The 23,496-nt window shown below is 43.2% G+C and overlaps 1 protein-coding gene across 4 annotated transcripts in view; it reads left to right on the top strand.

Annotated features, from left to right (window-relative positions):
- The window catches only part of gbf1 (golgi brefeldin A resistant guanine nucleotide exchange factor 1), a 221,188-nt gene extending 198,666 nt beyond the window's left edge, over window positions 1-22,522 (top strand). For 2 of the 4 annotated variants that reach the window (XM_084322245.1, XM_084322243.1), the window contains 8 exons: window positions 795-1,003; window positions 2,448-2,598; window positions 5,403-5,533; window positions 5,665-5,766; window positions 6,550-6,663; window positions 10,631-10,808; window positions 17,628-17,762; window positions 19,747-22,522. In XM_084322245.1, the coding sequence (XP_084178371.1) occupies window positions 795-1,003; window positions 2,448-2,598; window positions 5,403-5,533; window positions 5,665-5,766; window positions 6,550-6,663; window positions 10,631-10,808; window positions 17,628-17,762; window positions 19,747-20,000 (1,274 nt within the window). In that variant the 3' untranslated portion in view covers window positions 20,001-22,522. Of the gene's footprint in view, window positions 1-794; window positions 1,016-2,447; window positions 2,599-5,402; window positions 5,534-5,664; window positions 5,767-6,549; window positions 6,664-10,630; window positions 10,809-17,627; window positions 17,763-19,746 lie in introns of all 4 variants that reach the window. The other 2 variants (XM_084322244.1, XM_084322242.1) reach the window with 1 other exon arrangement.
- Window positions 22,523-23,496: the final 974 nt, after the last annotated feature.

Raw genomic sequence — 23,496 nt, 5'->3', positions numbered from 1 at the left:
CGAACTAAAAAGCTTTGGCTCGATCAAAGGCGTAGGCTAAGCATGGCACTAGTCGATATAGAGTACTAATAGAACGTGCAAAATTACTGTTTTGATGTAACCCGCTATGTTATTTGTTTAAGCTAAGATACGTGGACATGTTTGTGAAAGTGCCTTTAGCTTGGCTGTCTTTTTGGAAGATTGTTTTCCAAACATCAATACCGGTACATCTCTTCGGTGTAATTACTTTTATGACTAGTTCTGTTTGCAAGTCATTACACAGTACCACTTAAACGTCAGTGTGGACTTAGAGGCTGCATACCAGCGAGATTGAGGTGTACTAAGCAACCGTTGTCTATAGAGATGCAAGGGTGAGGTGTACTAAGCAACCGTTGTCTATAGAGACACAAGGATGAGGTGTACTAAGGCTAAGCAACAGTTGTCTATAGAGAAACAAGGATGAGGTGTACTAAGCAACAGTTGTCTATAGAGACGCAAGGATGAGGTGTACTAAGCAACCGTTGTCTATAGAGACACAAGGATGAGGTGTACTAAGCAACCGTTGTCTATAGTGACACAAGGATGAGGTGTACTAAGCAACAGTTGTCTATAGAGACACAAGGATGAGGTGTACTAAGCAACCGTTGTCTATAGAGACACAAGGATGAGGTGTACTAAACAACGGTTGTTTAAAGAGATACACAAGTATTTTACCTCTACATTGTATTGGAGTTCTATAAACTTGTAGTTCTAGGTCCTTGAATATTAGAAATCATATATATTTTGTAACCATTTCTTATTAACTCTCTAACCAGGCTACAGGAACCACGATAAGAAAAAGAGCCACAAGTACGACTCGTCCAAGTCACGGCTGAGGAAGAAGGCAGGTGGTCGGGAGAAGGAGGGTGGAGGCGGGGTCAAGCGGGGCGGCGGCCGGGCCTCCAGCCAGCGGCCCTCGCGCTCCCACAGCGATGACGAGGAGGACGAGGGCGTGCCGGCCAGCTACCACACGTTGTCATTACAGGTTAGTCAGGACGTAAGTACAGCAGCCCTCTTTACCCTTCTTCCTTTTTGTCCTCTGGGCTCACTTTCCCTGAAGCGTCTTGGCTGCACACTTGATAGAGTGGAGCAGAGACATGGTCTTCATATGGACATGCAGTGGGGAAACTGAGCCTCGGCTCCCCTAGTGGCCATTCAGAAGGATTGCAACGTTAGAAAGTTGCCATATAGATTGAGGCTGTATAAGGGCTTGTGTCCATAGGGGACGTTTTATGAGTTGTCAGCTCCTTTCTGTCATTCATTTATATGCTGGAGAAGCGTCATGCGCGCTCCTCTTCCCAGAGCCGCGCCTCGCGTTTTATGAGCTCTCGACGGCAGCGTTTTTGGCGGAGCGCTCCCAGCTCATAAAGTTGAAAGTAGTTCAACTTTTTTGGAAAGGAGCGCGCTCATCAATGTAACTCATCGAGGAAGGGGCGGAGCCGCGGCTGGCGCGAGCTCTGGGGAGACCCAGAAAGACGCTCGAAGCTTTTTTTTTCTTCTTTTTTCATAGCGGTCCGCCTTGAAAGAAAGGCTTTGAGTGGACACATAGCCTAACTATAGTTTTCCATATAAAGGGTAAGACAAACCTCTTAGGATATATTATTAAGATAATGTATCTTAATATTAAGATAAATAATTTCTATCTCATTGTATTCACACTCCTTCTGACGGTACGTCTTTAATCCTGTGCCCCCGGTGTGGCCCTGGGTGGGAGGGAAAGCTGGGGTTGGGTACGGCAAGATTGGCAGGTGCTTTGGAAGGGTGTGTTTGACAGGACAGTACCTCCTTTCTCTCTCTCTACACACACACAAACACAAAGCCTGGCGCACCTGTTTGTGTGTGCGTTGCCATGACGATGAAATGGTGTGCAGTCGGGAGAGAAAAGCCCTCCTTTCAGCGTGAGCGGTTTAGTATCTGCTGCGTCTCCAGGCCACATTGTCTAGTTTCCTGGGAATAGCATGAGTGTTTTATCTCCTGGCTTTACAGTGAGAGTGATTGAATCTGTCACAACTCCTCTCTCATTCGGATTAATCTTCAGATCAAACGCGTGGTTCTGGTTTGTACTGGGTGGTTATCAGGGGGAATCCAAAGCCTCTTCCAACTATCACACTTTAACTCTTGAACTCTGAAGAGGGCTGAGCAAAGCTTTTATTTAGTAACACATTTAGCCTAGGGCTTTCACACAGAAATATTTGTTTTGTTAAAAGTTTGTTATTGATGATGAGATGTCTATGTTCAGTCTACGCCTGAAACATGTTTTATACCATGTATATGATTATAGTAATGTACCTGTTTACAAACTCATGCATCTATAACATACAGTATATCTACTGAAACAACATTGCACATCCAGTATTTAAACTTATTCAGAGCAACTGAAAGCAGTCTGTCTTGTGCATTAACGTGGTTGTTTGTCTCTGGTGGTATAGTTGTTAGACCTGATGCACACGCTCCACACTCGGGCCGCCAGCATCTACAGCTCCTGGGCAGAGGAGCAGCGCCACCTGGAGGCCGAGGGTAAGAAGATCGAGGCCGACTCCCAGACCCTGTGGACCAGCTGCTGGTGTCCGTTGTTGCAAGGTACTGTTTAATGTTGTCACCATCGTGTTTTATGTTGCAAGTGTAAGATAATCGGGTCCTCAGCCAGTAATCACCTGTGGCTCCGTTTCTGCGTTGTGTTCATCTCTTTCTTATCGTACTGACTGATACCCTCTCTCCTTCCCCGTTGATACATTCGTCTCAAAATAATTAAAGACACACTGGAAACAGGATACATTTCCTTGGAACGTTATGTTTATTCCCATAAACATACTCTGTACAAGATGGAGAACAGTTCTGAAGGGTCCTTGAAAAATGTATTGAATTCATTATCTCTACCGTCTCTTCTGCTATTAGTCCGATGGTGGTTGAGGCCTAGTCGTTAGCCAAAAGCCTTCCCTGTTAGCCGAAGCTAGCCCTCATGTCCTAGAAGGGTGGAGGAGGCCCCTCCCCCACCCTCCAGCTATTGCAGTCTCTCTGTCCACCTCCCTACATGTCAGCCTCATGTCCTAGTCTGAGTCAAACCATAAGAATTCACAGCTAATAACGTCTTTCCCCTAGCAACCGGTGGTCATCCCCGTAGCCACGCCCCTTCTCTCGTTACTAAGTGAAAAATTCAGCACTTTCTTGAGATCAAGTGTACAAAAAATCGAAGCAAAATACCGTACTTTTCGCACTATAAACCGCACCTGAATATAAGCCGCAGCAGCTAGTTGGCTAGTGTTGGCTAAGTAGCTATCGTTCTGTGAGCTAACGTTAGTAGCTACCTAGTGTTGGCTCTATCGTTCCGTGAGCTAACGTTAGTAGCTACCTAGTGTTGGCTCTATCGTTCCGTGAGCTAACGTTAGTAGCTACCTAGTGTTGGCTAAGTAGCTATTGTTCCGTGAGCTAACGTTAGTAGCTACCTAGTGTTGGCTCTATCGTTCCGTGAGCTAACGTTAGTAGCTACCTAGTGTTGGCTAAGTAGCTATCGTTCCGTGAGCTAACGTTAGTAGCTACCTAGTGTTGGCTCTATCGTTCCGTGAGCTAACGTTAGTAGCTACCTAGTGTTGGCTCTATCGTTCCGTGAGCTAACGTTAGTAGCTACCTAGTGTTGTCTCTATCGTTCCGTGAGCTAACGTTAGTAGCTACCTAGTGTTGGCTCTATCGTTCCGTGAGCTAACGTTAGTAGCTACCTAGTGTTGGCTCTATCGTTCCGTGAGCTAACGTTAGTAGCTACCTAGTGTTGGCTCTATCGTTCCGTGAGCTAACGTTAGTAGCTACCTAGTGTTGGCTCTATCGTTCCGTGAGCTAACGTTAGTAGCTACCTAGTGTTGGCTCTATCGTTCCGTGAGCTAACGTTAGTAGCTACCTAGTGTTGGCTATATCGTTCCATGAGCTAACGTTAGTAGCTACCTAGTGTTGGCTATATCGTTCCGTGAGCTAACGTTAGTAGCTACCTAGTGTTGGCTAAGTAGCTATCGTTAGTACCTAGCTACCGTTACTGTTTAAACAAAAATGTTAATAAATGGGAGCTTCCTCAAACAGCCATCTCTTTCCCGACAATCCCCTCTGTGCACGAACCCTTACATTATGGTAATTAACCATTAAAACACCTGCAGCTTATAGTCCAGTGCGGCTTGTACACATCATTCAATTTAGCTGCTGCGGCTTATATTCAGGTGCGGTTTATAGTGCGAAAAGTACAGTATTTTGCTTAGATTTTTTGTACACTTGATCTCAAGAAAGTGCTGAATTTTTCAAGTCCGGTCAATGTTAGCATGGTGTTATTCACTGTCAAAGATTAAACCAATAATAATAATTTATAAAAATAAGGAAGTTCCAGGCACTCTTCTAGTATATAAAAAAGGCTTTAATAAATAGCTTAGTTCATAGTAGAACCATTAAAAAAACACCAACATGTTTCGGCCTTCTTCAGGGCATACAGACATACAAATGAGTGAACAGAGCTATATTCAAGGTAGAGGCTGTGCTAATTGCTCTATTGAGCTCATGTGTGTGTACCTAGTCAGCCTGAGGTCTAGCTGTCACAATAGTATGTGCCTCTAGACTCCAGAGGTCCTCCCACATCTAGAGACCCAAAACAAACATAAATCTTCATATACATATATATATATAATTTTAAACTTCGAGGATTGAGGGGGGCATGGTCGATTCCTAGAGCTGTAAAAGAAATAGAACTGTCGGCATGTTTATCCAAATGCCCTGAAGAAGGCAGAATAGAGAGGCCGAAACATGTTGGTGTTTTTTTAATGGTTCTACTATGAACTACTAAGCTATTTATTAAAGCCTTTTTTATATACTAGAAGAGTGCCTGGAACTTCCTTATTTTTATTCAACTGACTTCCCTCATCCAAGAGCACCTTCAAAAAAACACTGGATTCACACCACAAAGACGCTGCAGCCCTCCTTCTTGTTCAAATAATAATTTATATTCTTCTTTGGTTCATTACAATTTACTCAAGCATAGTAACAGACACAATATTATTCTGACACTGGGAATACATTCCCTGAGGTCCATAGATGTCCCTAGATACCAAGAACATGCAAATGGGCTTTGTAGAAGTGGAGAAATCTTTCATTTACTTACTTTTAGGCAAATTTTCTGAATATATGGCTAGGGCTTAAACAGGTTAAACATAGTCTAGCATGCCGGTGTTTTAAGATACATTATTTGTAATTAGATAAGTATTTTTCATATAAGTAAGACACTATTATACATAAAAAAAATATTCTATATTTTTTTTTCTTTCAAAAGTCACCAGTGCATCGTGCCATGATGATCCCAGGAAGGGGAAAGGGACGGTAATTTTGAACCAGCTAACGTCCGTCCTTGCCTGCTCTAGGAATCGCCTGGCTCTGCTGTGATGCCAGGCGTCAGGTGCGCATGCAGGCCCTCACCTACCTACAGAGAGCCCTGCTGGTCCACGACCTCCAGACACTCGATGCTACGGAGTGGGAGTCCTGTTTCAACAAGGTAAGAAAACAAACTCCTGTGTCGTCGCTTCAGTTTAGCAGGATAGATGACACTCAGGATTTGTTGAGTCAAAAGCAGGGGGCGGCATGGGTAGAACCGTTGTGCTGATGTCACTGTGTGTGTGTTGCCAGGTGCTTTTCCCCTTGCTGACTAAGCTGCTTGATAACATCAGCCCAGCAGACGTGAGCGGTATGGAGGAGACCAGGATGAGAGCCTGTACCCTGCTGTCAAAGGTCTGGAGCACCATCTGGATTAGTTACCACACCCACACAACAGCACTACCGGAACCACAAAGCATATAATATAATAAAAAATTCTAACAAATTCTATCACCAACTCGTCACAATATTATTGTGACGAGTTGGTGATAGAATTTGTTAGAATTTTTTACATGTGTGATAACACGAGAACTATTCATTTTTTCACCATAAAGCCTTCTCTTGTATTAATCTGGATTACCAGTAATTTATTCTGTACAACATTACAAATGATATGTCCATGCACACAATATGGTTAGAGGTTAACTAGTAACAGCCTCGCTGTTTCAATCCCTAGTCCTGGCAGGAAAGGAAAGTATAATCCAGTAACTGGAGGGCGTCTGGTATTATATCTACTGTGTGCACACACCATCTCTCCTAAAGTGGCCTTGAGCAAGGCACTGAAACCCCAAACCTCTCCTGGGGTGTTGCACTGCAGGCAACCCTACATGCTGACCTCTTTTACAACATACATGTGTAATGGACTGTGTCTGTCATCTCAGAAAGATGAATTTCATGCATCCATTTTCAAAAAAGTTCGCGTCTCCACCAGTGGTGTTGTAGAATATATCTCCGTCCACACGACAACGCAAAAACGCTTGTGTGAAATTATCTGAAGGCATGACCTAAAACTCCCCCATTTTCTTGTAGATGGGAGATCCAAAACACGTGTGGATGGAGCCTCAATAGCCTGGTGTAAATTGACAATGAAGTAAATCTTGTTCTATTGACCGTTTCTATTGTAATGTCTTCGTCCAGGTGTTCTTGCAGCACCTGTCCCCCCTGCTGTCCCTGCCCACCTTTGCTGCCTTGTGGCTCACTATCCTGGACTTCATGGACAAGTACATGCATGCCGGCTCCAGCGACCTCCTGGTGAGAGCAGACTCACCGTGGCCTCATGGCATCTGTAGAAACCGGTCTGCTGTCATTTAGCTCTTTTTAACTTGGACTCATGTAAGGTTGTTTTATCTGTTTGGAACCGCAAGGATAAAATGCTCCTTCATTTTCATTGCTTTATCAATACATTAACACATTAACTGCCACGCTTATATCCATCAATGTTTGATCACTGCCACCAGTCTAAGTCTATGGAGATGTTTACCTTCTTTGCAGGGCTATAACTTTTTAAATTTTATTGCTAAATTGACATTACTATGGCCCATTCAACATCGATTATCTATCGTTCAGGATGTAGGAACGTTTTACTTTTTCATTCATACGAAAATACCGTCTAGACTAGTATAAATATGTTTTTATTGTTTTCTGCAATAATTCCTAGAACGTGAGATATAGGCATAAATGCATATATTAGATTATCAAATGCCGTTTGATACCGATCCACGCTATATAAAAAATGTCAACTGTACATGGTCCTAAACGTTATGACTGATCATGCGCGGGTGAACGGAGGGGGGGGGGGGGGGGGGCGGGGGGGGGGATCATTTATAATTCCGTGATCGTCGTTAAATGATTTATGTAGTATGGGTGATATATAGATCAGAGCAGTTTGCATCGATAATAATAAACAAAAACACTGAAAGTCACGGCAGCCTGCTCTTACCGTTGGGCGATGATACTGGAGCAAACAGATCCCAGTTATTTGATGGGGATCGAGGTGATCCATTTCCGGTTCGTATAATACTAATACACGCCCAAATCATGTCGATTATTGAGTTATGGCAGCGATCCATATCCACGGTGTGTGGCTAGAGTCCTGGGATGATATGCGAGTGGCCGGACGGATTTAGGAGACGCACCGAAATCCAACCGGCATATCCGGTTTGGCAACTTGCCGATCATCCACCTGGTGGCAGTATTAAATCGTTGCAGAGTTGTGCGGAGTCTCACAGCATCAGACAAGGCTCCGTGAGTGAAATATGAATACCATGGCGAAAATATGAAATATGATCAAAATAACGTCGTACGCCGTGATCTGGCAGAATTCGCATGAACTTGAAACCCGTTGTACGACGTTTTTGGCGCAGAAAGTGTTAACACACACAGCCAGTCCTGGTTTGATTTAAGTTTTTTCAAACTAAGGCCCCTGTGTCTCAACCAGGACTTATCTTATCAGTGCTGGCCTCTTTTTCTCATATCGTTAGCCTAAGTAATTTTTCACGATTTTTGGAAAAGAAGAAAATGTCCAGCAAATGTGTACGTTTTTAATTCATATTTTGAAAATAAGTTCCACAAGGTGTATTAACAAGTTTGCAAAAATACAAAAACAAAACAACCATTGCGTAACAAAATAAGGTGACTTTTAAACAAAATATGTTGTGACTTAGGCATTTTTTCCTTGTACATACATACATGTCATACATCAAGGCAGTTGTTATACTTGCCTAAATCATGCGATCGCCATCTGTGTATGTAACGTTAAAATGCACAAGTCACACGAGTGAGTTAGGCTGATGGGGATTACATTTTTTACGTAACAAGCGTCCTGATTGGCTGAGGACATAGGTACTAAGCCAGGGCGATGCAGCAGTGTGAGGAGATTACAGTTAGGCAGATAAATTACTTAGGCAATTATTGTATGAGGCTAACGATATGTTCCAGTTACCGTAGGCCTACATGATATTGAAAAATATTTACATTGTGATATAAATACAAGTGTGTACATATACAAGTGTGTGTATATATATATATAATTTCACCAGATATACTATGCAGCTTTTAACTTCAGTAGCTCCATTTGGGAAGAATGAGTCGCTCTAGCAATGAATGATTAGGGTGATTCTGAAGGGAAATGTTGTTTTTAATACTCTATTGTATTCAGATAATACTATATCAATCCAGGCTAAAGTCCATAATCCAACAGGATATCAATAATGCATGTTGTTTACCCTAAAATAAGGGGGCGCATCTATGAATGAGAAGGGTGGCGTCTATAAGAGATCCAGGAGATTACAGGCTGTTTGTCGTTGCTTTCCTGTTTAAAGCACACCATTAAACTTAGAATTAACGTCCTTCACAAAACACAGACACTGCGTCCTTCATGATGTCATCACTGTGTATGTTGTGCACATGATGATATTAATGCTGAAATTATGTATTGTTCAGCCCTGGTTCCAGTGGAATCGCGGTGTTATGTATTATGTTATCTCCATGGTCTAGGAAAGTTCAGTCAATATTTGTGAACATGGGCTACTCTCTCCCGAAGCCAGAAACCAGAGAAGTAAAAGCCAAACTTGTCATCGGGTACAGTATAAAGTCTGGAGCTGCTCCATTGACAATGAATGGGAGACTGATTTTGTGGACCCACTGAAAGTTTTGTTTTATACCCAAATGAGTTTTATTCTATAGTAGTGTTTTCAGTTCTGAAACAGAAAATGAACCTGTATACTCAATGTCACCTTTCCCCACCTTTTCCAATTAATTGTCTGTGGAGCAGCTTCAGACTTTATACCTGATGGACACAAATGAGTTTTAGCACTCTAGGTTTTGGATTTGGGGGACTTGTTCATGTTCACTAATACCTTTGGACTGTCTTAAACCATAGGAGTAATATGTTCAAGTTTTGTTTTATTTGGCGGCTGGGTGGCGCAGCGGACATTGCGCTCGTCACCAACACAAGAGATACCGGGTTCGACTCCGGCTGTCGGCGTTGCCTTTGGCTTGGGCCGGCTGTCATACTAACTCAATTTGAGTTAGCGGGTGGAAGTCGATGGGTGGTAATCTGGACGTTGTGGACAGTGACTCCTACAGGTCGGTTGGGGGACGCCTGCACAGCAGAGACAGGAAAAATTAGGGATGCACCGAAATTTCAGCACCGAACGTTTTCGGCCGAAAATGGCAAAAAATGGCCTTTCGGCTTTCGGCCGAAAGAGTTTTTTCACCGAAAATATGTCACCGAAACAGAAACAACATAAAAACCTTGCGTGTTGTTGTGATGATGTCGCGCTGTCGGGAGTCGCGCTGTTTCTATGTAAACTGCGCGCAACGCGTCCAATAAATGCGTCTTTAACATGCTTTATATCCTTATTTACTATATGCCGCGGTTAATCACTGAGTGATCTAATATGCATATTATTCAGAGCGAGAGGGGGGGGGGGGATTGTGTTTCTCACATTGACGCTGTCTGTCTGTCGCGCGTCTACTGTGCCGAGTCAAGCGAGCACATTCAGCTAGGGACTAGAAAGGTGCGCTCAGTAGAGCACAGATGTCCGCTGCGCAGCCAGAGAAAAGATGGAATTAATGTACTGTATGCATTCAGAAGTGCTGAATAAATGTTTTATGGACCCATAATAGTGATTATTTATTATTTAAGTTAAGTTTTGCCATAATCATATATTTGTCCATAATCATAATGTTCCACAACATTGGTAAAAAAAAAATTCTATTCTATGAATCATTTTCGGCCTTTCGGCTTTCGGTTTTCGGCCAACTGTTTTCTATTTTCGGTTTCGGCCAAGAATTTCCCATTCGGTGCATCCCTAGGAAAAATGGCGGGGGTAGTGTGAGCCTCCCACACGTTACACCTCGCCAAAATGAGAGTCCGCGCTGGCAGGTGAAAAGATGTGACGGGCTGCCTCCACATGTATCAGAGGGGACATGTGATGCAAGGCTTCTATCCCCCCTACAACCGGCCAGTGGGGGGCATATGCGAGCAACGTTCAAGACAGGGGAGGGGAGAATTGGCACGGCTAAATTGGGATGGGGAGAAAAATAGAAAAAGAGGAGAAAAAAAAGTTTAGTTTTATTTGTCGCATATAAAGTACATTACAGTGAAATCCTTGGTTCTGTATGAGCCCCCTGAGAATGTGCTTCATACAGTAAAAAGAATAAAGTCCAAACACTTTTCAAATATACAAACTAAAGTATGCGTCTGTGTGTCCAGCTGGAGGCCATCCCAGAGTCTCTGAAGAACATGCTGCTGGTGATGGACACGGCGGGGATCTTCCACTGTGCAGACTCCAGGACGGGATACTCTGACCTGTGGGAGATCACCTGGGAGCGCATCGTCTGCTTCCTGCCTCACCTCCGCGAGGAGCTCTTCAAACAGACCGTCATCACAGGTGCATCACTCCCTTCAGTCAGTCAGCCCGGCTTCATGTGTGTGGCACGTTTCATACGTGTTTAGAAGAAGTAATGGCATCAGTGGTAATGCATGAAATGTGAAATATACACGATTTAAAAGATGGCAATAAAAAGATACGAGAAATGGAGGTGGAAATAATTGGTGACCCACTCAGTGAGTCAATCAATCAAGTTTTTGATAGATTTTATACAGGGTTGATAACACAGTGTGCTTTGCAAGCATCAAAAGAAGGTACTGGTATTTAAAAGAATAGAAAGAGGTGTAATAAAAAAGATAAAATAACTGTTTGGGGTGGGGGGTGGGCATTCAGTGCTGAGATAACAGAATTAAAGGTGTCCAATGGAGTGTTTGACCACTGATTGATAAAATTGGCGCTATAGTGCACAGTAGGAGGCCCCAAAAACCTTCCCCAAAACAGAAAGTGAAACGGATTGGAAATAAACATTGAGAGAGCAAAGAAAATGTTAAAGGTCCTGTGTCTTATAAATGGCCTTTTCCAGTGTTTAGCATTGTTTTATAGCAATGGGGGTTATATCAATGGGTCTGTGTTAGTGGTCTGTAAGGGCCTTGAAGTGAAGCCCCTACCCAGCCCGAGCCCGTGAACTTCAGGCCCTGCCCAAAAATAAGCCCGACTGTAAATAACATTTTAAGCCCTAGCCCGCATGAAACCCAAAAAAAAATTAAAAAATATTAGATTTAAAATTTATTTTTGATTTGTATTTGTTTTAAATATTCGAAACACGGGTTTATATGAACTTAATAAATAAACAAAAACGAAAATGTTCAATAGGTCTACCTAAATAACAGATAGTGAAAACTAAATAAGCATTAATTATATAGCCAAATATTAAATAATTTTTTTGTTTTAAATATTCTAAACTCTGTTTATATATTAACTTAACCCTTTCTCTGCCACACTTATAATCATCCTCTGCCAGCTCTATTTGTCTATGGAGATGTTCCCCTTCTTTGCAGGGCTATAACTTTTTTAATTGTATTGCTAAATTGACATTACTATGGCCCATTCAACGTCAAGTATCTATCGTTTAGGATGTAGCAACGTTCTACCACATATTCATACTAAAATACGGTCTAAAGTATAAATATGTTTTTATCGTTTTCTGCAGCATTCTGCAGAACGTGAGTTATAGCCCTAAATACATATATTAGATCATCAAATGTAGTGGCCAACATTAAATCATTTATTTAGTATGGGTGATATGTTGATCGGAGCAGTGTGTATGTATAATAATAATCAAACACGCTGAAACTCACCGCAGCTTCCTCGTAGCGTTGGGCGATCAGCGTGGAGCAGAAAGTTCGCTATTATGGGATGTCGATCTTGTTGGTCCAGTTCCAGGTTGTATAATACTATATACGTCCAAATCATGTTGTTTAAAGAGTTATTGGCAACGGATCGCTATCCAGTGTATCAAGCTGGAGTCCCGCTAGCGATAGCGAGTGGCCGGACGAAATATGGGTGAGCACCACTTCCTGCCGCTCACTTCCGGTTTTGGCGATTCGCCGATCCGCCACCAGATGGCGGTCTTGAACCGTTGGAGAGTTGAGAGGAGATCAACAGCAAGTCTCAAGTCTCCGTGGGTGAAATATGATTGCCATGACAGATTTTTGAAATATTGATCTCAAAGACGCTGTACGACGTCATTGGCAGATTAAGCATGGCGAGCAATGACGTCTAAAGTCGTCCTTGGCGATTAAAGGGTTAATAAATAAACAAAAACGAAAATGTCCAATAGGTCTGCCTAAATAACGCATATCACGCTGAAAACTAAGAAGCATTTACATAGCCTGTTTCGCTCTTATTAGAATGCCGTCCCAGTGCTCGCTTATTAGACTGACTCACACGGCAGCCTCGTAAAACGTATTGGAATCTTCTTTGACACACACACGACACAATAGCCTACTCAGTCACTATACAAACAAACAGAAAACAGAAATCAGATTTCGAGCATTGCAACATAATGAAAGCACAACAGAACAGGGCAGCAGCGACCCCACACCAGCAAATAATAAACATCAGACTCACCACTTCGCTGTTGACGTCAGCAACGCGTTGAACAACGTTAACAAAACTTCGCCAACCGGCTACATACATCCAAGAACAAATTAAAACGTTCGCCAACTGGCTATATTCCAACACAACCAATGCCACTTCGGTCCGGTTCATTTGTTCATCATCCACCTGAGGGCTTCATCACTGTTCTACTCCCCTCGAGTTCTCCCTGCGCGCTGCGGTAATTACATCCAAATGTTTCTCTGATGACAGCTTGCGCAAAAGAGAAAACGAAACTTAAGGAAAACGAAACTTAAGGTTATCCTATAACCCTAGTTATATGAGTATAGAGAGCGCGCAATAAAAAATAATTAAAATAAATAAAAGACAGCGCTGCCCGGCCGAGCCTGAATTATTTATTTAAAAACAAAGCCCTACCCAGCCCGAACCCGTCGGGTTGGGTAGGGCCCCGTCGGGCTCGGGCAGGGTTGCAGTGCACTAGTCTGTCTCTAATTCTCATTTTGGCGGATTGCTCTAATTCAGTTGAGACAATCTCCTCCCCCAGTGAACTAGGTCATTCTTATTTGACTGTTTTGCTGACGTGAATAGGCACTGATCTGCAGTAACGCCCCCTCTATGGTTGTAGTGCAACCATTCGCTCAACAGAGCGAGTGGAAATACCCGACACTTCCTCAAACGGGTTTCGACAGAGAGAGGCAGAGAACGAGAGAGAGGGAGAGGGAGAGAGAGGGACAGGAGCTTCTGTCGGGGAAACGCACGCATTTACACACACACAACCTCATGACCGGCGCGCCGTGGGGATGGGGCTTCTCCCTGGGAGCACTCGCATATCACTGTCAAAATATCTTTGACTCCCACGCGTGCGCCCGTATTCCGATCCGTGCAATAATATTCACAGGGGTATATATTGTAATTTGAAACAAGCGGCGAAATTAATTATTATCCCCCTCAATCTCTCTATATCTCTCTCTCTGCCAGTGCGGACTGTGGGTGACTGTCACTCAAAGCGCTTATGGGCGGAGCCCAGCCCAAAAACAGCTTGAAATCTTGAAGTGGAAAAATGCTGCTTTTGAGTTCTTGATTAGAAATACAAAGCAATGAATGTTTTTGAAAAAAACTTTACAGATGTGTTCCATAGACTCTCAGGAATTGTGTAAAGTTGCCCAAATAGTGAAAGGAATAGCAAGACATGTCCCCTTTAACAAGAGAACTCCATTGTGAATGTATCTAGTATAAGCAGAATGTATCTAGTAAAAGCAGAATGTATCTAGTGTAAGTAGAATGTATCTAGTATAAGCAGAATGTATCTAATGTAAGTAGAATGTATCTAGTGTAAGTAGAATGTATCTAGTGTAAGCAGAATGTATCTAGTGGAAGCAGCATGTATATAGTGTAAGTAGAATGTATCTAGTGTAAGCAGAATGTATCTAGTGGAAGCAGAATGTATCTAGTGTAAGCAGAATGTATCTAGTGTAAGTATAATTTTGTAATATACTGTACAGTGCATTTATTGTATTGGCTTCGGTTCAGTCTACTTTCAAAATGTTATACTTGACACGAGACCTGACCGACCTCTTAAAGGGGAACTCCAACATTTTGGGAAATTAGCTTATTTAACATCTTCCCTGGAGTTAGACAAGAAGATACATACCTTTTTTGTCTCTGTGCGTGCATTTTAGCTTTGGGAATAGACGCTCCGTTAGCATAGCTTAGCTTCATCACTGGAAGTGAGGCAGGACAGTAGCCTTACAGTGCCTTACAGTGTATTGCAAGGTCTGACATTGACCAAATTTGATATGCATGACCTTGGTGGGCTCTAGGTCAACTCCTGAAAAGGGGGTCAATGTCAGACCTTGCAATCAAAAGTTAGGGGGCGCACTGAAATTATGGCAAGGGTTATTAGCCCCCTAACTTTTGATTGCAAAGTCTGACATTGACCCCCTTTTCAGGAGTTGACCTAGAGCCCACCAAGGTCATGCATATCAAGTTTGGTCAATGTCAGACCTTGCAATACACTGTAAGGCACTGTAAGGCTACTGTCCTGCCTCACTTCCAGTGATGAAGCTAAGCTATGCTAACGGAGCGTCTATTCCCAAAGCTAAAATGCACGCACAGAGACAAAAAAGCTATGTATCTTCTTGTCTAACTCCAGGGAAGATGTTAAATAAGCTAATTTCCCAAAATGTTGGAGTTCCCCTTTAAGCTGCGACAGCCTATATCAGGGCAGTTTTTCGGACTTTTTGCAACCGGCACTTTGGCAACCCCTAGTGGCTCGGGTGTGCATATTTTGTAATACAATATATATATCCAATTGAAGGCTTATTTGTTGCCTGTCGATAGCGACAAAATCCGTTCAACGGTTCTCGAGTTACATGCCGGTATTTGAGGCTTGTGCAAAGTACACGGTATTGCGCAAAATACCACTCCCGACTCAGGCTGCAGTAGTTCCGTCAATCTAGATCCAATCTCGAAAAGGATTGTGGATCATTGTAGCCAATGTGTGTGGCTTCCAATGATACCCCATGTGGGGATGTGTGAATCAGGGATCTAGGTGAACAACTAAATTCTTTAACAGGAAGCCAAATTAATTGAAGTCAATGAGAAAACTGAGTTTTTCTTTGTACACAGTTTACCAAAATCACTCCTAATCACTCATTTCTGAATGGATCTTTATGAAATTTGGATATGTACTACATAAGGCTTCAGGCTAGGGGTGGGCAATATGACGATATTAAATAAATATCGGGTACAATTAATTAACGATACACCTTTTAAACATATCATGGACATCGTGATGTTTTGCACAAAACCTCACGTCAGTTTCTAAGCCACCGCGGCTGATATGAGACTTACTTTAGCGCAGCACTTTCCTCTCTCCCTCACACAGACACACACACTCGCCCAATTTACGTCACGTACATGCACGTACACGCACATACACGCGCCTAGAGAGGTGGTAACTAAGTTAGCCGTTAACTAAGCTAACCAACGTTAGCCGCTAACCCTGGAAAAGCTCACAGGGGAGTGATCCACGACACCAGTTCCATTAGTGAGGAAAGGGGGGTGGGGGGGGTTATATTGAGGAGGCTTGACAACAGAGTTTTATATATAATCATCATATTGGCGTGACTGTATCTATCAAAGGGTTAAATCAAGCATTTTTAAGTGCTTTAGAGGAAATATCAAAATATCGCAATATATATCGTGTATCGTGATGGAGCAAAAATATATTGTGATATCATTTAGAGGCCATATCGCCCAGCCCTACTTCAGGCTATGGCTCCATCTGGATTTGTAAGCCATACCACCTTCTGGGGAAATACTACCTCTGGACTACTAACTACTACAGAAAAACTTGAGTAACAAGTTTTTTTTCAACTCAAGTTCAGACCTATGTAACTGTATTACGTTAGCACTAAAAGTTAATTTTTTTCTGGAATCTGAAACTTCAGAATGTCATCTTTCAAAAGCGACCAGGCTCATGCATGTGCTATAAGTATAAAGTATGTTGTTTTGGTTTGCAAAAAAAGTATGCCGTCCTCAAAAACGAAAACTAAAATGGCCAATTTTGGGGGTGCTTGCTAACAGGCAACACGTACCATAAAAAGCTCAGTGAAGGGGAGCTCCAGTAGCTCACCACGTACCGCGAGTGCTATTTCAGCGCCGTGGACAACCGTGCTCGTCACGGATCTAGGGCTGAGCGCGTTCGAATCCCGGACGGCAGCCGTGCCTTTCCCAGAGTGTCTTCCCCCCCATCTGAACCCTTTCAGCCTGCTTCTGTCGGTCGAACTTGACCAAGTATGAATGCGATGAAAAAGCGATAAACGCTAAAAAGAACCAGCTGACTGGTCAAAGTTAAAAAAAAAAAAAAAAAAAGCTCAGTGAATTGAGATCAACGATGTATGCTGCGATTCACATTGCAGTACCAGCCTGCACCCGTGCCTTCAGTCCTAGAGATGATGTAATCAGCCCCCAGGAATGGCTGACCTCTTCTTTGGTGGTGACCTCTATTCCAAAAATAAATCTGTGTTCAAAAAGAGGTTAGGATACTCATGAGTCTGTATCATCTAGTACGTGCTTGTGCGTGCTTACTCAGTCACACAGTTGGCCAGGCTGCAACACCAGATTAGACACACAAACAGTGGCTCAGGAGGTGGAGAGGTCGTCTGGTAATCTGAAGGTTCCTGGTTCGATTCCGGCTTCTCCTGGCAGTCTGCCGAAGAGTAAGACACTTAACCCTTAACTGCTGGAGCAGGCACCGAGGCAGGCACCTTGCATGGTTGCCTCTGCTGTCGGTGTGTGAATGTTGGATAAAAGCGCTATATGAATGCAGTCCATTTACCAAGCACCCTTCTGGGCACCTATAAAACACTAGCGCACTTGTTCTACAGTTTCAACTTGACAACATAAACATTCAAAATGTTATTTCCTGTTGCAGTGTTAGCTAATATCAGTAGTTGGCAGGAAATACACTTGGGTCCAAGCTATTCCCCTAGCAACGAAATATCTAAATTAGAGAACACTCGCACACGTCCAGAGTGGGAGGAGCTTTCACTTTGATCCCTTCCTTTCAGTAGAAACTAACCTGCGCTTTTGCGAAGCGCATTGTTTGTCTTCTATTAAGCAAGATGCAGTAAAGATACAGTACGTATCACTGAAGTTAGTCAGTTCATTGTGTGCAGTTCTCTCCCATGGCTGTGAATCCTGAGAAGGTTTACTTTATCTGATTCTAATGTTTGTGTGTCGTTCGTCTGTTTTCAGACCCGGAGCCTGCCCAGCCTGGCTCTCCCCCCGGCTCTCCATCCCCCGCCCTGGCTCCCTCCCCTGTGCCTGCAGAGCCAAAGACCTCCAGCAGACCAGTGTCACCCCAGGAGCCCCCACCACCTAGTGCCAATGGTAATGGTGCTCAACGTGGCCCTAAAGCAAAACATAGAGGTCATAGAGAGCAACATAGGGTTTAAAAAGCTGTATTTTGAAAAAATACTTTGACATGTATAGTCTTCATCAAGACTAATTAAACATAAGATAAGATATTCCTTTATTGATCCCCTTGGGGGAAATTCGGGCACCATAGCAGCACGGGGGAGGGGCGGAAGGGAGGTACAGGTACGGGCATGGTAATAGTAGAATACATATTAGAGACAATACAACTATAGTAAAGATACAAATTATTAGTGTAAACAATATAATTAACTCTGAATATAAGAATATGAGCAAGTAAGCAGAGTATGTGTGCCCCATCAGTTATATTGTACATCACAATAATTATGGGCAATAAACACTTAGAATCTGAATATATACTATCGGTTAGTAAAGTATACAGTATGCACAAGATACAGTATACACAAGGTACTGTACCCTAACTGGCATGATATTATACGCCATACATTATACGTTGTGGTCTGTGCAGTTTATGTGGTAAGAGTCAGACACTTAGTGATCAGACATTCCTAGTAGTTCTCGAGTTCTGCTGCCGTTAGCTCTCCGGCTTATTGCACTTATTGGCCGTGGTCAACACCTCTCCAACATTGGTATCCATCTCTTTTTTCCTATTTTCCCATAAAAGCAGTATTTGACGTTTCACTGAGGTACACTTAAGATTAGTTTGTCTACAAGTATGAGAAAAAAGGATATCTTTATTAATCCCTCACGGGGAAATTCCAGTGACACACACATACAGCTCATCGTCTCATTAACATCATATCACAATCATTACATTTTTACAGTAACAACGGCACAACATAAATTCAAACAGGCATGTACATTTGTTGACACATGTCGACTACAGAATGCCTGAGAGACACCATATGCGATAGTCGGCTGCAGCAACACCGGGGTGTCGATACAGAGAGGAAGTATCTGTGATTGACACATTTGCCAGTATTGATGACCCCCTCTAATGGAACATTCCAAGGCGGGTGTGCGTGGCGTCACAATCCGTGGGCAATCTGCGCATGTGCATGGGGAATAGGTGCTTAAAAATGGGCTTTTTCTCTGCCGATTTAGTTCTGATCGATTAGGAATGGGTCGCGCCGTGTTCAGGAGATTCAGGCGCATACAAGTCTATTCGATCATGTCTCTAGCACCCCCACAGCCGTAGCTGCAACCACTTGCATCACGGCTCTCATCCACATTCATTAATTTGCTCCCCCCGCAATCTCCTCCCCGATTTCAATGTAACGCAGAAGTGTAGTGGTCTATACCGTGGTGAATATGAGTGTTATTTTGGAATGATCCAGGCCAATTCCTGAGAGGCTGGTTATAAGCCGCAACATGTATTATACTAAATGCATTTTTTTTGTCCCTACACACGTCACAATTAAAAAATCAAATGCATATGATAGGTATATGTTCCATCATGAATGCATGAAAGGGGGGGGGGGGTACGTTATGGACTAGCGTTGCACACATACGCTCGGATCGCAATGAAAACATTCTTGGATCAACGCAAGATTGATGCCATATAGCCCTTACCTTGACTAGGATGTACCCCGAAAAGAGTATTCCAATTATCTGATCGCCATTCCAAGTATTGATGTCCATCGTTTCGCTAACATTATCCACCACAGAACACGGATCGGGAGTAATTGTTTCTCCTCAATCCGAGCGTTATAACCGCTACACTTGTCCGACAAAGAAAAGTCCGCCCGGACCTATATAATCGACGCACAGCCCAAAACTATTCAGAAACGTGTTAACACGTGATTGGCACTCAACTGTCGGGCCTCAGAAACGTGTAAATCAGTGAATGGCACTGAATGTGTTAACGGTAACTAGATTGCGTCCAAGTGATTTTTCATTCTAGTACTCCGTCTGAATAAGATACTGATTTGTGGAATTAATGTAAACTCTCTCTCTCATTAAATTTTTTTTTTTTTAGGAATGGACAGATCGTCCCCGGTGCCCCCGTCGACGCCCCCTCTGCCTGCCCTCGTCAAGATGCCCCTGACCCAGGCTCCATCTCCCACGAGTCAGTCTCCACTCATCCTTCAGCCCCTGGCCTCGCCCCTCCAGGTGGGCGTGCCTCCCTTGTCCCTGCCAATCATCCTCAACCCCGCCCTCATGGAGGCCACCTCCCCCGTTCCGCTGCTCCCCGGGCTGCGGCCCACCAGCCCGTTTGACCAGGTCAAATAGACATGTTGGTCCCCTTCCTGTCCCCCTCTCTCATCTGTCCTCTTTTAAAACAACACGCTGTCTCTTCTGTCCCTGTCGGGGCTCCTGGTAGCTCTCACTAGTTTCTCTGAACCACCTAGCGCATGGTTATGGTCGTGCACGGTCCATGTCTTAAGAAAAGAAAGAAAATGTGGACCTAGCATTGCTTTTATCTCATCTCTTCCAGACCACACAGACTATTGGAAAAACACACAAAACAATATTTATTCTAATGAGTTTGACGTTAAGATACACGACGCATGGAGTGGGCGGCTAAGTGGCGCAGTGGGCAAGGCGCTCGCCACTAACGCAGGAGATGCTGGGTTCGAGCCCAGCTCTCGGCGTTGATTCCGGCTTGGCTGGTCGTTCATACTAATACAATTGGCAGTATTAGGGGGTGGGAAAAACGGTGGGTGGGGATCGGACGTTGTGGACATCGACTCCTACAGGTCGGTTGGTGCGCCTGTACAGCAGAATCAGGAAGCAACGGGGGCAGTGTGAGCCTCCCACGCGTTACTCCTCGCCGCTGAGAGATCGCGCTATGCAGGTGAAAAGATGCGACGGCTGCCTCCTCGTGTACCGGAGGGGACACGTGATGCAAGGCTTCGTCCACATTGCAGCCGACCAGTGGGAGGTATGGCCTAACAACGTTCGAGACAGGGGAGGGTAGAATTGGATAATACGAAATTGGGATGGGAGAAAAATAGAAAATGGGGAGAAAAAGTAGATAAAAAAAAAGATACACGACGCACAGCATAATTTTGGTTGTTATTCCCTGACGACTCACCCAACAGGCGGTCTTGACTTGAGAATACAAAGTTGACCTCATGGCTGCGCTAGTGAAGCCTGTGACTCGTATTAATCTAGACATCTCTGGCAGGGACGTTAAAAATCCTAGTGAATAACTTATTTGTTTTTTTGTTTCTTTAGTAAAAAAAATTAGGTACTGCATGTAATGTCTGACATTATCAGGGGCAATGTGTCTTAAAAGAAGAAAACATATCACTCTCTTATCAAACCACTGAGAGTCCACCTAGAATTGAAAACATTAATGTATAGTAAAACAAAGGCATATTTTATATATTTCCAATGTTTGGTTTCAGAGGCAGAATTCTATTATATTAACCCAAAGGAGTCGGTCAAAGGAGCAGCAACGAGCCCACATGACGTAAGCTTATTCTCACCCACCCCCCCTCTGCGTTCAAAATGACCAGGTGAACAAAACATAAATAAATCAAATGTGCGACTTGGGGCACCTTATGACTCCTCCATACCCCAAATTAAGAGGGCTGTGCACGTTTACCCTCGTTATGTTGGATTTGAGCCGTCGTCACTGATGTAGTTCAGCATCTACAACATTCCAGGATGTGGAGAGGTGGCTTCTCTTGAGGTGGTGCACTGTATGGAGGGATGCTGCGCCTCACTTTTTAGAGAATATTAATAGTTTATTTTTTTTCATATGCTAACAATGAGATTACTTTAAGAGTACAGTATTGACTTTATTGTTTATCTGGGTGTGTTCTTGCCATGTCTGCGTACCTTGGGTGCATACTGTACATCACTGACTTCCCAGAAGAGCCCCGACCCCAACAGGAGCCATCTGTATGGTTGAGACTGTGATGATTTGGTATCGGAACGTTTGCGAATGTATCCTTGCATGTGGTGCGCCGTGTACAGCAGGTAGTACAGTAATTTATTGATAGCAGAGCATTGCTGACATGGATGGATGTAGGCGTAGGTCCTAATTAGAGCCATTTACTCCGGAATCTGTCACAGATTCTGGGGTACAAATACATTATCATGTTTATAATCTTTGGTACAGATGAATTTTTCTTGTGAAATTATTAATATTTCAAGTCTAAAGCCCCCCCTCCTATAATTAAGTTAAACAGCTGGAACATTTTTAATACAAATCATTATTCTGTGTCAAAGTTAACCATTCTGTCTCTTTGACTATAGGGGGCCACGGACCTAGGATTGAGAACTACTGACAGAGACAAGGGTCTAGATGTGGTAGAAAAGTTTGCATTGATGCTTCAGGGTTATATCTTGAGCCACAGTAATTTGATCATTATTACCGCTTTTCACAACCCAGAAAATTGCCATTACAATGCTATCGTTATTTGATCTTATTTATTCAGTTTGGAAATGTCAGTTTGGGTCTGCTCTGTCTCAGGACAGTCGATAGCGACATCATACTGCACATTTCTGTCCGATAACACTATTGTTCTACAGATCACTGCCTTATGTCAGAGCAACAGGAACCTCCACCACCAACACACACACACACATACACACACACGCACGCAGGCACACACACACACACACGCAGGCACACACACACACCAAGTCTCCTCTGGCCGAAGGGGTCTTTGAGTTTTGTAAGCCGTATGTTCATAATGTCGTACTGCGTTCTTAGTTATATCAGGAGCTGATTCAGGCTTGAACAGGAAATTACATGAATATAATGTATATATAAATAAAAGGTAATGTACTTTTTACGAAGTAATAAATATAATGTAAAGAAACTGCCTGATTTGTTGTCTTTCATGTAGAGGTTGTGATTGTACTTGAAGGTGTCCCAACGCTTTTTCTATTTTACAATTTTATAATCTACAAGCTACATGTACGACCTCGTATAACCCTTGCGATGTCCATTCTCTGTGTTTACCTGCCCATTCATCCATCTTTCGGTTTAGCAAAGTAAGGAGTCCAACCTCTTTTGATTGACAGCCAGTAGCTTCAACCAATCAGTTTGAATTACAAGGTCATGCCTACAGTGTACTTTCTTTGTGTGCTCTACATCACCCCTGTGCTCGTGGCGTGCTTGTGTGCTCTGCTCTACATCATCCCTGTGCTTGTGGCGTGCTTGTGTGCTCTACATCAGGGGTTCTCAACCTTTCTGCTGCCAAGGCACCCCTGTGTCCAATAAAATATTCCAGGGCACCCCTACATACGATAGACTTTTCCGGTCCTGTCTTTTTTGCTACAATGATGACAAAAGTGCTTGCTTTCAAAATAAGGTCTAAATGGCGTTTCAGGTCTAAATGGCTTAGTACTGTTGACATTACACTGCTTGTAGTAGTAAATCAAATAGCATATTTTTTTAAATAAAATTACAGAAAATTATCACTAAAGTGCTATCTGTTACAGCTGCACTGTTTTCCATTCAAAATGCATATTTGGATAAGTGTGACCATTTCTCAAAAACAGAAAATCATGTATTTAAATACAGAAAAGGATCACCAAGTTACCATTTCTCAAAAAATATAAATAAATACAGAAGATAAGCACTCGTTCACTCAGTGGACATTTCTAGCTCAATGCGAGGTCTGCTGCTGCTGGTGGCTAATAATACTGTCAATACGTGGGGAGATCTTTGACAAGGCAACACGCATGTCATCCTCAAGGCTCAACTTGGCCCTATATTTAGTTTTCAGAGCTGTCATGGATGAAAAGCCAGCTTCACACAGATAAC

The sequence above is a fragment of the Notolepis coatsorum genome (assembly GCF_963971535.1).
Source record: "Notolepis coatsorum genome assembly, chromosome: 9".
In the NCBI taxonomy this organism is placed as follows: domain Eukaryota; kingdom Metazoa; phylum Chordata; class Actinopteri; order Aulopiformes; family Paralepididae; genus Notolepis; species Notolepis coatsorum.
This window is presented reverse-complemented; position numbering and strand designations above follow the sequence as displayed.